We start from the raw sequence: 18543 nt of genomic DNA, 5'->3' as shown, positions 1-18543 counted from the left end.
GAGAGAGAGAGAGAGAGAGAGAGAGAGAGAGAGAGAGAGAGAGAGAGAGAGAATGAAATGAGTCTCCCTAGGAAAAAGAAAGTGACGCTGAAAGAATAAGTTAAGAAAAGGTGAATAAAGTGAGCATATATCAACAGCTGAGGAACAACAATATAATAGGGTGGAAAGAACAGGCAGGGGAAAGGATCAGGAAGAGAAAAATGGGAATGTGATAAAACAAACAAACAGCTAGTGTAGACAATGGGACAGATAGATAGCATAGTAAGGGATGGACGTGGGGGGGGGAACCACCTGGAGAGGAGAGAAAAAAAGGGAAATTATAGAAAGAAAGGAGGATTGGTGGATGAGGTGTGGAAAACAGATCACGCAGCGTATTTGTGCGTGATGTTTGATGGACTTGGAGTACACAGTACGTGACCATGACACATGTACAAACATACACTGATACAAGATGGAAAGGAAACACCTGTTTGTTTGATATCATGGGGGAGGGGTGTATATGTGTCGATGAGACAGACATAAACAAAGAGATCTGGAAAAGTAACAGGGAGCAAAAAGGAGCTCTCCTGTGCGCTCACCATATTGCTGTGGGGTTAGACATGAGAGGTCTGATACCACACACACTAGCACACAGCTGTTTGATCAAAACACGCGTGCACTGACCCTCCCACACACGCACACAATTACATTTCACAAGCGCAGACATTAATTGATCCCCCTGCAGCGAAACTGGGGGATCAGACATGAGGAAGCTGCCCTGTGGCCTCTACCCACACACACAAATAAATAGGCTACTCATTTTACAGCAGTGCACACTTCAATTAGGGAGCACCTACAGAGGAAATATGACTTAAGCATGGCATACATCCTTCACTGAGAGTTAGGATGCTTGGGAAAGAAAACAGGTTGTTATCGTATTAACAGCTACTTTGTTTTAATGATGTGGTTTTCTTTGCATAAATACTTCTGAGTGAGCGCTACAGGCTATTGCATATACTACCAACATCTTTCAATGAACAGTTGAGTTAATTACATGGTCTTTAGTTAGTCTTAAATCCCTACTTGTATAAACAAAAAATAATAATAATAATAATCCTCCCAGGTGATGCAACAGCCAAAGTCTCTTGCTGAATTCTCACACCCAGTTAGTTTTAAAGTAGTTATTTTGAACCCTATAGTCATTTTCTCCTGAATTTGTTTGGAAAAATTTGAGTCCAGGATGAAGATCTGGTGGAGGAGAGACTCAACGCAACCTTCCGGCAATTTGAATTGGAATGAGAATATATGAACCAAATAATGACAGTAAAAACAATGATCTTCCCCTTTTGATGCTGATTTAATTTTATTACAGCCTAAGAACATGTTTGCCACTCAAAGTGACCTGACCAGTTAGGGAACAGACTGCTGCCATGTGACTTTCTTAATACATTCAGGCTCACTTGAGGATGTGCTGTGTGTAATGCAACCAAACCCTAATGTCAATGTTCCCTAATTTAGATTGAAATGAAATATAGTGATAGTTTTGAAAAATGTGAATCTGAAAAACAAAGGTAGCAGTGAACACTCTCTACCGAGTTAGCTTGAGTGCAATCAAATCAACAGTTTCATCAAGCACCCACACGAGAACATTTTAGGGGCAGATTTTGAAACCAAAGAATACTGTTTTTATTTTTGAATATCTAATCACTCAAATAAATGTATTTGGATCTGGAGAGTTTTTTTCTGGTAATATTTTGTCAACCAACTGAAGACAAAACTGTTCAAACTATTTTTGAAGCAACGACAGATGGTGCCAGGTGGGAAAGCCAGAAATATTTAATTATGACATAAGTGAAGCCGTTAGATGGCAAAAAATAATAAAAAATCTTGTTTGTTAACATGTACATACACATACATTAGGCTATAATATGTATTATTTAATCAATGTATGCATTTGTATGTTTTTGGTCGGAGTGATGAAGCCAGGCATCATCTGTTATTCTGTATATTTCCGACTTCTTCTCAGTTCTCACTCCCCATTGATTTATTTTCTTATTCTCATTGCCAGTCCTGGCAAATACTGCTTGTTCATTGGGAATTGAATCGCTAACACTATGCCTGTAAGATACGACAAAGCGAAAACAACCTGTTATCATAATAATGGCAACACCTTGATAACAACATGACACAGTAATTAATTTTCTGTTGTTTAATTTCCTTTTGATTGTTGCTTTCTGAGTCTGTATTTCCCATACCCAGGCTTTATCTTGCAATTAACAATAGTTAGCCTGATGCAAATCAATGCCATATTTTATCTTGGTGACCCACCTGTCAAGGTTCGGTTCTATAAAACAAGATTTTCCTTTCTTTATCCATTTATTTATTTTTCACATCTCACATGTCAGAGCTGAGCGGCTGCAGTTCTGTAAATAAGAGCATTCCATTCAATCTGACAATGACTTCCAGTGTGAAAAACAAATTACTCAGCCCTCGACAAAGTTGGGTTCAATACAGTACTGCCACCATTCACCTCGGAATTTTATTCCCCACTTTAGGTATAAGCATTAATTAACCCATAAACCATGACAGGCTGTGATATATTGACATTAATATTCTAGTTTCTCAAATCACTGAAGTATTATATAGGCCTTCAGTCTGTAAACAAAGAAATAAAGCCTGCTTGGATTGGTTCTAACCCAACGCCCATTTTACTCTATCTTTTATTAGCTATAAGCCCAAACCTGCTTGTTTGCTAGCTGAGGAGCTAGAACATGTAACATAATAACAGAATAATCATAGAAATGACCAGCTTCATCTACATAAGAGATAAAAAGCTTAGGGGAAGCAACATGACAATATGGATGTGGTATCACTGTAATAGCAGCCGGCACTCTTTCCTACATCTGTCTTACTACTTTACATTTTAATAGTGCCATTTAAGTAATATGCTCAAGGTCACTGTGAAACACTGCAGTTTAAACTATGCACTTAATGTGTTGATGATGAAATGGCAACACAGCTGATGATACTGGTGTTAAAGTGTGTGGTTAAAATATAATGGTCGGATGTAAATCAAAGGAACAAGCCTGGCATAAAAGGAGCAGAGGTACAATTGTAAAACAGTCGAAATTCCATTAAGAAGGTAAGCACAATGCTAGAAATCTAATTTAATGCTCAAAAATTGAAATTGATCTTGGCACAAATTGTTGCTGACAACTACAATGAATTATTCATAATGATTTTTTTGGAAGATGTAACTATGCAAATTGACTAATACATTAACTCTGGGAATCAGTTTCAAAGACATTTATGTCCAGCGTTGTCTGTCCTCCCAGAGAAATAAATGAATAATCAAGACTGTGCAGAATTGTCTGTAGATATTGCAGTCATCTGCTTCCAGGTCTGTTAAGCACAGATCCCCAGTGTTATGTTGAGAGTCTTTCTCACACCTTTCTTATCACTGATCAGTTACAGTTTTGGTGATTTGGCTCTTGGTTTGATGCTACACTACAGCTGGTTCCAACAGTGTAGAATTAAATAGAGAATGTAGGGACACAGTTAAACTAGCTGTCATACAATTAAAGTGGCATAGAGAAAATGGGAAAATGCTGTGTTTGTGCTGTTTAAGTTATCTGTTAAAACTGAGACATACAGTACCAGCAGCAAACTACAGCGTATTCACATATCGATGCAAAGGTGTTGCATTTTGGGAAATGAGCCAATTTACTTTCCTATACCAAGAGTTAGATGGGAGCATCAATACCACTTTCATGTCAGTCCGCAGCTGGTTGGCTTAGCTTAGCATAAAGACTGGAAACAGGAAGGAAAAGCTAGCTAGCTACTCGATGTACACGTCAGTTTTTGAATGGAATAAAAAAAACAAGGTGTACCATGTTAATTAGTGACCTTTAGTGGTGCTGGTAGGCAGATTTTGTTACCTTTGGACAGAGCCAGCCTAGCTGTTTCCCCCAGTTTCCGGTCTTTATGCTAAGCTAACCGTCTCCTGGCTGAAACAGCGTCTTTAACAGATAGACCTAATTAGATGTAATTATGATGAGTGATTATGCAAATTAAAGTGGTAAATGTATACATACATTTTTGACAATGTAGGCTACTGTCTCTTACAAGCCTGCTATATTTTATCCCAGTGATTCATTATTTTGAATTTAACATTCAGTCCTACAATACAATTAAAGCCCTGTGGTCCACTGGTCAAGCTGTTGGATGTTTGTTACATCTCTTTTACTGTTGTTGACCAGTCCAACCCATCATACAGAATCTCACATTAGCATTTTTCTTTTTTTAACCAAACCTGTGCCCTGAGAAAAGGATTCATCCCCATGGCCTCTGCCTCTCTTGTACATCTTCTCAGTCTGGCTGCCAGTGCTGTAAGCCTTTGCCCAGTATCCTCCAGGGCTTCAGTTATAGACATCACATTGTACTTCTTAGCCAGGTCCTTGATCATTACTAAATCACTCTATAGTGAATCCAGCTTACTAACATGTAAACCTGTTGTCTATTAGTTTCCAGTATTAGTTTCAAAGAGGAAACTAATGGCTATGGCTTGACTTCCTGATCCACAAACAATCAGGCTGCAATGACGAAACACCTTCCCAAATCTACAGTTCTTGAGCCATCAGTGCAATGACTGCTTACTTTGTACATAATGTTACTGATGGAACTGGTTTCTTAAAATGTTCTTTAAAATGGAAATGTGTGTTCTGAATAAAATAAACAAAGAAGTAGCTCTCTGACACTAATATAGAGCAGAGGAAGGTGGCATTAAGTAAGGATAAGTGTATCATTTGCCTTCAACTCTGGTGATTATGATCATATGTTGTATTTTGTACTTGATAGCAATGTGACAGGTATCTGGATGGACTGCCATTCAAATTTGTACAAACATTTGTAGTCCCCAGAGTATATAAACTACTGACTCTGAGTGATCCCCTGACTTTTCCTCCAACAGCACCAGGCAGTCTAACTTTGTACTCTTGAGTATGTCTGTAGCAAGATAAGTAAGAAGTTTAGTACATTTACTTTATGTTCTGCAGAGCATTGATTATAATACATTTGTTGTTCCACTGAACTTGTTTTTACTAATACTTTGGCTTATGACCAAATATCAAAAACCAATGACATTTTCTGAAAATGTGAAGAGATCTCAGGTGTTGTGATTTAGCATGGCATCCTTAACCTAGCATCCTCAATTGTAGTGCTACCCACAGATGATATATTATGCTTTGACTTATGTTTAATGTAACACTACAGTTGCAGCAAAAGTGCAGTTTATATCCAAGCAAATATGCAAACACTTGTTAAAGTGTACAAGAGCCAAGTGCAAACGATGTCCGGAACACATTAAGAACGTGTAATTCTGATAGGAACACTTCTCCTACAATCTTCGGTCATTAGGAAGGTGACCTTTTCAAACTTTAAAAGGTTTATTTTGTCACTAAGCAGGGGAAGTTGCATTAAATTAAAAGCAGTCATTTTAGGTGGTGCTTTTTGAAAGGTGAGCAATTGAAATGGCTACTGGCGTGCCTAGATGCTCATATCTGACATTAAACGCTGAAAAGCTTTTAAGGTTCCAGTTCAGTATTGATGGAGTGCAGGTCATGGCTGAATCAGGTTACAAGCCTGTCTCCAACCATTTACAATCTCAGACAATGTTGGCAGCCTCTGCTGTACTCTGCAGTGCATTTGGGGTTAGATGCAAATCTGCCAAACTGGTCTGTGTCACAAAACATAAAGAAAGATGATGATACGTTTCTGGCAATGACAGATGTTGAAAGGAGTAAAACGTCTATTAAAAAAACACTTCTATCATGTTGATCTTCTGCAAAGCGAGACAGAGGGAGAGAGGACAGTAAATGACAGTATAACAAGACATAATCACTTTGGAATGATTACCAAATCTATTTAAAAAAACGGTTGCATTTTCTTTGCTGAGACAAGCCACTTTATACATGTAGGTCGCTCTGTTGGTCAGCTGGTCCACAGAAGTTCTCCCACCCTTAGCTAGACCTTACCTTAGATGAAATTTGTTCAAGTATTTGTGAGATTGTGTCTGTGAATGCATGAACGCGTGGATGCATGCGCCTACATGGTCGTAGCTATTGGGAATTTGTGCTTTTTTTTAAAGAAACTTAACTTGAACTGACACTAATTCCTGCCAGGATTTAAACGTTTACATTTCAACTGTTTCCACTTGTTTGAGATTTAACTGATACTTCAACTTCATTCAGGATGCACACTTAAAACCCTTTTCAACACTTCAACTACTACTATTCAATTACTTTCTGTAATTCTGTTTATTTTATTCCCTTTAATGTTTACTTTATCATACTATAATGACAGGATTATCTCTGTGTGTATGTGTGTGTGTGTGTGTGTGTGTGTGTATTTTCCCTCATCAACTTCCACAGAACTTCATCTGAATTTATTATCATTTTGATTTGAAAGCCTCTCGCAGTCTCCCGTGCTGCAGTACCACTCTCTGCCTGAACAGTTACTTATGGTGCTGTTTTAGCAAAACACCTAATTTCACTATGTGGTTATTGGTGAAGCACATGGTAGCCTAAGGTTGCTGACCCCTGTACATATTCTACAGCAAGCATACATTTTTCTTTCTTTATGCTTAAAATCCAACATGCTGCCTGAATTTCACACCATTAACTTTCCCTTCTTCTTAACAAACTCTGTACAACGGAGCTGTTGAGCTGTCTCATTTACTGGAACCAAAGTCAGAGAAACAGCGTTCCCTATTCCTCTCTGTGTTCACAGCAGATCATACAGTAACTCTCCACCAGAGAACTGCCCCAGTGACAGCCAGAAATTCCACTGCACATTTGACAGTATCTGAAGCTGAGAATTGGAATATCGACAAACTGCATTTGGCAAACCATTGGTGAAAGACTTGGACTCATCAACAATCAGAGGCGCAGAAAGCAAATGACAAGAACAATCAGAAATGCCTCTGGAAGTGAAATAACAGCAGCGATGTCAGTGTACAGTCTTTACTATTTAGATTTTTACTAAATTAATCATTTACATAAAACAAACAATGGAAAAAAAAATAGCATTGTTGGGCACTGAGGAGAGTAAAGAGGAAAAAAAAGCAAGCAGTATAAGGAGTAAATTCTGCCGTGAGATGCAGAAACCACAGTCTCTCTAGACGTTGTGTGTGCTGACTGTGTGTATTTGTGTGTTGCATCTTTCTTTCCTTTGTGTAAGACAGAAAAACAAAAACGCAATGAAATGAGCCATTCAAGTGTCTTTACATCGGGTTTGTGTGGGTTAATGTGGCTAACCATCCGTGTGTGCTCATTGTGTATGCATACATGTGAGTGCATAGAGGACCAGATACGTGCCATTCATGCCCTTTGAAGGAACAAATGGATACAAACTCTTTTTCATGTCGATAAACAAAAGACATGTAACATATGCAGTTTCCAGGCTCCCCTCACTGCCATCTGTCTGGATATGGAATAGTAATTTGGCAACCCGGAACTCACAGTTTTGTTATGGGTGAATGTAAATAATGTATGTGTGTGTGTGTTGTTTGTATCAGTGTGTGTGTTTGATATGTCAAATACTTGGATGCATTCGATGCACATTTTCATGACTGAGAAACTAAAAACACAGTTCATGCATGTTTTGTTCATAGGTGTCTCTATGCATGGGTGTGCGTGCTTGGTTGAGTAGCAGAAATCTGTGCGAGATCAACAAACGGTTGTCTTGATTAAAGACGGCCGTTTCTCTTCATGATCCAAAGTCCCATTCAAGCTAGAACACACGCATGCACACGCAAACACACAGTCAATCTAGTCTTTGGAACAAAGTGTTGGCAAATTTCCTGATTTTCATATTTCTATCGAGAAAATGACACATCTATCTTGTGGAAAACAAATAATGTTCACGCTCAGGCCACTAAATGATGGTAGATACATTCTCCATTTTGATACACATCCATAAAACATTTAAGTCATTTGAGTGGGTTTGCAAATGTATTCTTTAAATACGTATTTGTATTCTACTGTATTTTATAGTAATTAAAAACTCCAAAATGTAATATATTTGTATCGTTTATTGCTTTAAAATTAGCAAAGTTAACACATAATTACCATGGTAACTTCGAAAAATATAACTGATATTCAGGAACACAATTACATACATCCTGTTCAGAACCTAAATATAAACACACAAACAATATTGTCATGGTGGATTTCTACTCTAAAAGCATAAAACACTTTATTATTTATTGTTGTTTTCTGTCCATTCCAACGGACAGAGAATCTGAACAGAAGAAACCACCTAATAGTAAAAATGACAATAAATAGTCTTAAGAGACCTTTTTTTAAACATGATAAACAAGAGTTTAGTATTTCTTCATGAGTTGTTAACTTATATCAATGAATAAAGTGATGCTTTAAAACACATTGCACATATATTTGCATTATTTTAACAACCTTTGGTTAAATAGATGGACTTTTTAGAAAACATCCTGAGTAAAAGTTATAAATCTTTCTATGTGATATAGAAATAAATGTAAAGATATGTTGACATGTATTAGTAATATACCATCTCATGTTAACTTTGAACACATTTTAATCACACATTTTATATGTTAACAGTATGATTAATATATTTCAATGTGCCTTGTGCTTGTGCCCCCTTTGCCGATAGTGCTGATCTCACTGAGAATCATCACCCCAGATATATATATATATATATATATATATATATATATATATATATATATATATATATATATAGATAGATAGATAGATAGATATATAGATAGATAGATAGATAGATAGATAGATAGATAGATAGATAGAGATATAGAGATAGAGATAGATAGATAGATAGATAGATAGATAGAGAGATAGAGAGATAGACAGATAGATAGATAGAGAGATAGAGAGATAGATAGAGAGATAGATAGATAGATAGATAGATAGATAGATAGATAGATAGATAGATAGATAGATAGATAGATAGATAGATAGATAGATAGATAGATAGAGAGATAGAGAGATAGATAGATAGATAGATAGATAGATAGATAGATAGATAGATAGATAGAGAGATAGAGAGATAGAGAGATAGACAACTCTCCTCGACTTTAAAGAACACAAACTACATACTGTAGGTAACATGCTCATTGGTTTTGCACCAGGAAGCCCACAGGAAACTGTTTAATGTCACGAAGACAACAGCTCTAAAATGGCGCGGAAGATTCTCTTCCACATTTAAAAGTAGGAACACATTTTTAGACCTGGCATGACAGTAACAGGAAAATAATTAGAGAAGATAAAAGGAACAAAAAGTTATTGGACGTTTCACTACACTGATGGTGGCAGTCTGCCAGCTCAAACCGGGTTTCTAAGTACACTCTGTACACTTTACGTTTAACAGTGGCTGAAGTTAAGTGACAAATGGGTGTGTTTAAATACCGCAGCAATTTGGAACAAACTGAAGAAGCGTCAGATTGAAAACGAGTGGAATTCAGACAGGTGTACAATCAGCACGGCCCCTGGGAGACAACCACACTAATACAGACTATACCATCACTGTTATGCAGCTATCACTGCAATTTTTTATCAACCACTTTGTACTTATATTATTGTTATTCTATTTAACTAGTGTGTACTCACCACTTTACTTTCCTGTTATTTTGCTGTAACAAGGTACATTTCCCCGTGGAACTAATAAAGGATTTCTGATTCTGATCCCAGCCAAGTAAAATATATTTCCTTTATTTCTCTAAATAATGAAAGGAAATATCTAAAACAAACAACATTTTTGATATTAAAGGCCATATATCATGCGCATTTTCAGGTTCATACTTTTATTTTGAGTTTCTACTAGAACATGTTTACATGCTTTTAATGTTCAAAACACACATTCGTTTTCTCATACTGTCTGTCTGAATTTTCCTGCATTCACCTAAAGCGCTCAGTTTAAGCGCCTATCTCTTTAAGGGTGGGGGACTTTACCCGAAAATACCTACAAACGACATACCCAAAGTAAATTGAAAGCTGCTCTTCAACCATTTGCACCAGCTGCAGGTCACCAGCTGCACCAGTCTCATTCAAAAGATAACTCTCTTTTTGTTCTTGCAAAACATTGAATAATCACTCCAAGTGCTTCTGGCACTGAGTAATAGTGGTCTGAATATGCTGAATTTGAAGAAAATACATTCCGCCTGAAGTTTGTTGTTGAAAAAGATGTCTGAAGATGGGTATAGCTGGTAGGTATGGACTGGAAAACACAATAAAAACATAGAACCAAGTGTTATGAAGTAAAACTTCCAATTTCAGATAAAAGGGATAAAAACTTAATTTGTTAGACATATTTTTCTAAGAATAACACCAGGCGTACACAAACTGTGAATGTGTACATATTATAATATTTATTAATAAAATATTATTTGTACTTATTTATAAATAACTATTATATACCCATATTCCCTGTTAGTAGTAATCACAGAGTAAGTGAAGTATAAAGAATTTTTTTTTCTAATATTTTAATGTTTTTTTTGTATTTTCTTCTGAACAATAAATAATAAATAAACGAAGGCGAACGAGGCGTTCATTGTCTATACAATGCGCGCGCCACCGGGAAGCTGAGCTGCGGTCTGCTCAGCCTGTAACAAAAGAAGTGGGTGGGCATTTCCTTATCAAGTTCACACTCCTTGGCTAATGAAGGTTGTAGATAAGCCATCGAAGCTCCGATTGGCTCAAATGAAGTGTCAATCTAACGCTAAGCGTCCGCACTACAACCAAGAAGTGTCTGAACCGTGATGAGCGCGCAAGATATTAAGTTATGAGTGTTTATGATCACACAATATAAAAATTGATCAGCTGATTTCACAGATTGCAACACCTGTTCATGGACTTTTATCGATTGTTCACAGTGGATATCTTTTTACCGGAGACGAACATGTGGACATCTGGCAATGGCTTACGAGCGTCTTTTTCAAAATATTGCTGAAAAGAGGATATTTATGAGGCTTTATAGGTAAGTGGGCTCAAAGTTATGATTTTGATTTTGAGTGTACTTGCTAGTTTGAGGAGCTGATTGTACCGCTGTTGTGATTTTCATCCCAATATCTAAATAGACGAGATTATAAGCTTTCCAAAAATATAATATTTTTTTTGTACATGGCACAATAAAACTCCTCGACGGCCCGCCGTCCACCCGTTAAGAGGTTTAAAGGCCCCCTCCGAAAGAAAACCCAGTCTGCTCTGATAGGCTTGTGAGAAAAAAAGGTAGTTGGGGGGCGGTATATTCTAATGAGCCTGCACGTGACATAGGTAGGTGAGCTAAATCTGACTGAGTTGTGTCATTTCAGTTTGTGGGTTGATAGGTACTCCAGATTCCCAAATGTATGTGCACAAGCACTGAAAAGTGAGTTTTCATGACACGTCCCCTTTAACACTGAGAGTCCACACCCCAGTTGCTTTGTGCAACTTTTGGCTTGTGATTGTCGAAGGTAGGTATGGTTACTATTTGAAAAGTTTCAAAATAAAAACTGTTCTGGATACCTTACTTTGAGAAATATATATATAAAAAAAAATGTTTTTACTTTACATTTTGACTAAATACAAGCACAGGTACAAGAGCTTTGATTGGCAAGAAAACAATCATTATCAGAAATTAGATTTAAATCTAACAGCTTTCAATACTTCGTCACATTCTAGTCGGCACCAACAGTTGAGGTTTGTTACCCAGCTCAAACATGTAACAGGGTTTTCAGGGTTTGTCAGACCAAATCCAATTTAAAACGTAAGAGAATATTAGACTTGCATATGACAGGAGTCCAGTAGAGCACCTGTTCCTCTCATCTGAGTAGGTCAAGACACAAATGTTTAATCGGTTTTGAATAAACACTTTTAATATTCTAATTTATTTAACATAATGTGGGTCTCCTGTCAAAAAGGCTGCCAGAACAAGTGACCAGAAGAGTGTATTTGCCACAGAAAAAGTGCATTATAATAATTAGGTGCATCAAATAGACTCTTGTCTGTTCAATGCAGTGTTAGCTGGCTAGAAAAGATGAAAGTATAGAAGGTGGTTTTATACCATTACAGAGACATAAGAAGAAAAGAAGATAGAAAAGAAGATAAGATAATAAGAAAGAAAAAGCAAGAAGAAAATATTGGTGTGGCTTTTTCAAAAGGGAACACTCTCAAGATAGACAAAGGACTTGTGTGTGACTGAACAAATTATTCATATAACTAATTAACCAAATTAATATTTCCATTACTCATTATGCCAACAGGAGTCACGCCAGTCAAAGAACAGTGTCCGATCGGCTGTTTTAGAGGGGAGCAAGAACCTTTGTAGGAAATTAATGGAGCACTCACTCGGTGCTCTTTTTGGTGTTGGCACATTATTAAATGACTTGTGAAAATGAAAGGTTGGGGCTATCAAAGGCTATATGTGGACCAATACACACAGGTTGATGCTAGGAAAATAAACAAGCAGGGAATAGTATCTTGTTTGAAATGAAGAGCAATTTTAAAATTAAACATTAAAATAAACCCTGGTGAAAATAATGGAGAATAAATACCTGAGAGACATCAATTTATGCAGGCAGGCTTGTTTTTCTCACTAACTGGAGGTACGTATTCATTCCTTGGAGAGTTAGCCTTATCTGAACCATAATTACTTAATGCCTAACTTCAACACTAACCCTCAACCTCAAAAATCTCTTTAATCAAAAATGCAATTGTTTACTCTGAGGGGTTGGGAGGTATGGATGGATTCATGTCACAACAATGGGCCTCATTCACTAACCGTTCAGAAATGTCTTCTTAAAACCCACTTACGCAGTTTTCCACAAAGATTCATAAATGTTTTCTTATTCGAGATTTGTTCTCAGGTAATTATCTCACAAAGTATTATGGTATTTTAATATAAATAAACACTACACTAACACTAAACACTGAAGGAGTAATAGTATTCCATGCATATTTTTCTTTGTTATTTTATATTTACTACTGAATATTAAATATGACCTTCATGTCCTGCAGAAGTACCTCCACTGCAGAACTGTTGGAGTTTTGGAGTTTTCTTTACGTTTGGAATCCGGTGCTCCACCCTCTTCAGACGTTTCAACTTGTGTGTGTGTGCACATTGCCCTGCAGTCTCACGCACGTTTATGTGGATTGGTGTGGCGTTTACCTGTTAATTAGGATCAACTGGCACACACCTTCAGTTTCTGAGGATATTCGGATTAAGCATTATAAGTAAACTGGTAGGAAAGATTCATGAAGCAGACGTAAGCTTTTCTTAGGACCTTTCTCAAGAACACATTTAGTTAGTGAATGAGACCCATAACTAGACAAACACACTACATTCCAACACTGCTGAAGTTCAGTAGCACCTGTAGAGTGGGCCACAAATGCAGACAAGAAGTGATCTTGGATCCTGATATGTAAGGCTACCAGACACAATACACACTTCTGTTCCTCAAAGAATCCCGTCAAAAGCTCTCTCTCTCTCTTCCTCTCCCTCTCTCTCTCTCTCTCTCTCCCTCTCTCTCTCTCGCCGTGTTAAACTGTGCTTCCATTCAAGCTAAATCCCTAGAGTGAGAGTGAAAATAAGAGGGGTAAAGTAAGAGAGCAAGAGGGAGATAAAGCCAGACAGAGAGAATGAGATGGGATTACAGGGATAATGCGAGCAGATGGAGGGAGGTCGAGGCTTCAGTAGGACTCTCCACTCCAAACGGATTAAAAGAATTCAACAGAGCCACCGACAACCGAACGGATGCTGCGTTCCTTACGCTTGAGACACCCAGCTGAGCAGGGCTCACACCCCCCCCCACTGGTCACCCGTCACCCGCTGCTAAGCCCGGAAATGAAAACGTGCCACCTTGCAGCATGACACAGTAAACAGTTAGGTCATGGAAATGTATATCAATCCACTGCCCCTCTATCCCCCCTATCAAACACATGAAAGGTTGGGCCTTTCTATTTAGGAAACATTCATGCTCATCCTCCTCTTTAAACTTTATATTAACATGCATCTTTTTAGAGCAAAACACATCCCAATTCAGAGGCCGATGCAACCAAGACACAATGAAGATTCACTGGAGGGATTTGACCAAATCAGCAGCAATATGGCAAATACATTAATCATTTACACTTAATATCTAACTCATCCTTATTGTATCTGGTTGTACTGGATTACACATGCATATGCACTTCCTACACACTGAACTTTCATTTCATAAAAATACAGATGACACTCCTGTCAGTTCCTCTCATGCATAGTATTTACATCTTTTAAAATTGTTTTGTTTTTGTTCCTGACAATTCATTTTGGACAAGAATGTTATTGTTCCAGCTGTCTCCTGTGTGTTTGATTCCTGTTAATTTGTCTGAAAAATATAATAACACAGTCTGCCAGAAGAGATGAAATTAGTTTAACTGTTGACAGAGTGCAGGGAAAAACATCCTCCACGAACGCATTTCTTCGGCTGGTGAAATTTGTTCTACTTGCTTGAAATTGAAAAAATTAAAAGAAGTTTGGAGACCTGCCTACAAATAATCATCGTGGGTGAATTTGGATGCCAAAAAGTACCAACTGAGTACCTCCTTAAAAACAAACTGCAGATGAACCTTAGCTTCGATGCTCTATAAAGGAACTCAGAGGATGAGGTGGTAAGGCAACAGTAAAGTGTCACGTTTAACACTGAAAATGTATAGTTTCCCATCAATATTAATGTGTTTGAGAAGGAAATGATTGGGACAAATAGCCAACATTGTTACTGGAAGTGTAAATCAGCACTGCTTGCCAAGAGCAGGTTCAGCTTCTTTCCAGCATCACGATAGTTCACATTACTGAGACCAGGAGGTCACATTGATTAGGTCACCGCCTGGTCAAATGCTGTTAGCTGGTCTTAATGCAACAAGCTGTGGTTAGTTCCAATCAAGTTACAAAGATAGATATAAAGATAGAACTAGAGCTGCAACCATTAGTCGATTATTAGTCGCCAACTGTTAATAATCAATTGTTGTTAAAATAATGGAATGTCCAAAAATGCTGTTTCTCTGTTATATATAATTTTAAACTGAATATGTTTGGGTGTTGGACTGACAAAACAAGAGATTTAAAGACATCCCCTGAACTTTCAAAAACTAGGATGAACATTTTTCACTATTTTCTGACATTTAAAAAAAAATTATCAGCAGATTAATTGATAATGAAAATAATCGTTATTTGCAGCCATAAATATAACCAAGTGTCAACTCATTCAAATTGTTTCTCTATATTCTAGTGTCCAGTTTTTAGTGTCAGAGACAATTAGCCCGGTGTTTCATCCCTTCACATATGCATTTATTAATGTGAATCTGGCTGCGTGTCTCTCCTCTCTGCTTTATCCGCAGGTGATAATTAACCTGTTGGTGCGGTGGCCGTTCCTACCCTGACATCCCAGCATCTGTTGCTGCTGGCAGCGGCAGGCAGCAGACACATCCACACTGCCCTAATTTATCCAACCACATGAATCATCATCAACACTGATGAATGTCACTCAGTTTAACCTCTATTGTAAACAGCAGGCACTCCGACACTGCTGAGCCTGATCTTTCCTGGGTTGCAGGATCGGAGCTGGTTGGTGCTTGGGTGTGAGGCCGCCTGGGAATACTGATGTTGTACACTGAGGTCGCAAGGTACTAAGTTAGGTTAGGTCACTTACCACAGCAATAGGATTTCTGGTTAGAACCCCACCAGAGCTGGCCTGGGTCTATATGTATGGAGTTTTATGTTGGTTTCCTCACACGTCAAAGTCACTCCCCCCATGACCTTACACCAACCCTGACCTCAGGGTGCTTCACACTGACCCTGCTGTTAAATAGTAAGTAAAGTTTTAAATACATTGTCCCAGTGATCCAAACCACAAGGATTAATAAAGTATCTGGAATCCCCCGCCCCCCTCCTCTCATTTAGTATTAGTCAACTAAAATTTCATTAATCAAAATCGTTAGTGCTTGTTCATGCTGAATGACTTATTTCCAGTAGATTTGAAGTGATGCTTTTGCATGATTCTTTGTGAACAATTATAGTTTTACAGATATGTAGATTAAATCAACTCATCAATTAATCGTGTCGAGTGTTAGTCTTTAAATGTCTTTAGTTGAGGACAGCCATAGTATGTGGATACTTTCTCCTCTTTGTTACCAAACATACACTAAATCTTGTCCAGTGGATTCTAAGCTGGGGTCCATCAGATCCCTACGGGAAATTTCTAGGGAAGAAAATTCGCTGTGTATCACATCACAATATCATCAGATGTGAATCAAGTTCAGGCTTTTTGTAAAGGGACTCTCCCTCTCCGTGCGTCTTTACGCACATAGTACAATGTGACGAATACAACCGAATGACACATCAATATGAGAAATTATGCTTGTACATTGCTCAACTTGCCTCGCAGGGAACACACAAGAGACGGGACATGTGCGCACAAACCGTCATGTCCAATACTGTCTCTCACTTCCTATCCCTCTCTCTTACACACACACGCGCGCGCGCGCGCACACACACACGTGTGTTCGGACTTTTGCTCACCTCTTTTATCCTGAACTTTGACGGTGATCTCCACCAGAGGTTCAGTCTCTCTGTCCAGTCTCCGTGATATGACGATATCCCCGCTGTCCCGGCTCACGCTGACCGGTGACCTCTCCACGTCGGGCTCCACCAGCTCAAACGCTGCTGACTGAAACCTCACCGGGTTCAAGTTCATCACCACTGAACCGATCCCTGCGTCCTCGGACACGTTGATGAAAACGGGGCTGTCTGATTCCAGTGCTGACCTGGACCTTCGTGCTGGTACTTTAATTTGCGATTTAGGTTCCCGTTTCCCCGGTTTGGGATTGAGCGAGGGCGCCACGGGCCATTGGCGTGGGTTGATCTCAACAGCTATGCTCTGGCTCGTGCGAGGTGGCCACCCGCGGTCCCGGGCAAACACTTTAAACTTAATCGGTTCATCCAGACCGAGGATGGAGTCCACCAGGAGAATATCTCCGGTTTTGGGCACCGCGTAGAAACTCCCGTTTTTGGGCAAGGCAAAGTAGATGAGCTCCGCATTTTTCCCGCTGTCATCGTCCCGAGCGGTGACAGTGTAGATCGCCGTGCGGAGCGCAGTGGCATCATCCAGGCTTAGTTTCACATCGGTGCCGGTGAAGGTGGGCTGATGGTCGTTGGTGTCCAGGACGTCCACCTTGATGGAGGCCACCTCAGTGACAACCAGGGACTCCTCTTCCCGGGAAAGTCCCGCACATTGCCCGCAACACAAACCGAGACTCAGTGCGTATTCAGCCCGTTCCTCCCGATCCAGAACCTCAGAAGTCTTCAGTAAAATATGCCCCCGTTTGTGGTGCGCAAAGACACGGAAATTCTCGCTCCAATCTCCAAGGAGTTTAAAGTGTGCTGCAAATTCCTCGGTACCGCACAGCCTCTGCGAGTTGAGCCGCTTCAACGGGACGCTCAGTCCGTTGACCCGCGATCCCGGAGACGAGTTCTCAAACACATGCCCGTGAAAGAACGGTACCTGGTCCACGGTCCGGTTCCCGTCTACGCAAGAAACAAAAAAAGGTAAAAACACGACCCAAATCATGACTTGATATTGCATTGGCTCCACTGCACTAAAGCGCTCGTGCCACACCGAAATCCATGGGTGCACTCGTTCCTTGGGGATATTTCTCCTCTTTCCCTTTATGGTCCAAAACTTCCATTAAATTGGAACGCATATATTTGTTGACACCATACTTCATCTCGACGCAGGAGAACTTTGTGTGTGTTTGTGTTGTGCGTCCTCCTCTCCTGCTCTCCCCTGTATGCTGTCTCACCAGCAGCACTCTCTGTCTCTGCGCGTCCCAGGAAAAAAAATACTTCTTAGCAGCTCGAGTGCGCGCTTACCTCCATTCCCTTCCTCGCTCTCTTTTTTCGTGCGTTGTTTCCGTCCGATCTCACACGGGGATCACACTTAATCCGTATTGCGTATGAGTTGCTGCAAACTGTGCGCAGACCGCTTTGCTTTTGAGATGGATCAGACCTCTTATTAAAGGAAATCAGTCTTCTTTGCCACTCAAATGTACGGATGGGACGTGGTTCATCGCACAGAGCCGACTGTTTTACGCATGCATTGCCAAAGCATCTAGCGCAATGCAACTGTAAGAGTGATGTATTAGTAACGGATTCTCTTATTGGAAATGAACTTCTCAGCAAAGAGCTGCGAGTCGAATCAACTCGTGCGCGCGCCCAGACACCCACACTGCCACAGGCAACAGCGCGCAATTGTGTGCGTACGTGTGCGTGTGTGGTAGAGGGATCCTCAGGGAAACAACCCGACCTCCCTTCTCCCAGTGATCAATGACCAGTCTTGCACGTCCAGATCCATCACTCCTCTTTCCAATAACACGTCAGTCCATTGGATTAAAATAATGTAAAAATCGATCATTTTAAAACGCCTCACGGGGGTAAAGAGAAAAATAAAGGCTTCCAGCTCCAGGCAAGGACTCCAGAGCTGTATGTATGTCACATAGAAGT

General features: G+C 39.4%; 1 protein-coding gene across 1 annotated transcript in view; it reads right to left on the bottom strand.

Moving 5' to 3' along the window:
* The window catches only part of LOC115023769 (neural-cadherin), a 312681-nt gene extending 295070 nt beyond the window's left edge, over nt 1-17611 (bottom strand). Inside the window, 1 exon segment of the mRNA XM_075074155.1 lies at nt 16564-17611. Coding sequence (XP_074930256.1) covers nt 16564-17611 — 1048 coding nt within the window.
* Between the last annotated feature and the right edge of the window lie 932 nt (nt 17612-18543).

Source organism: Cottoperca gobio, chromosome 3 (assembly GCF_900634415.1).
Source record: "Cottoperca gobio chromosome 3, fCotGob3.1, whole genome shotgun sequence".
NCBI classification, from domain to species: domain Eukaryota; kingdom Metazoa; phylum Chordata; class Actinopteri; order Perciformes; family Bovichtidae; genus Cottoperca; species Cottoperca gobio.
The sequence above is the reverse complement of the archived record's forward strand: the minus strand, read 5'-3'. Positions and strand labels throughout refer to the sequence as shown.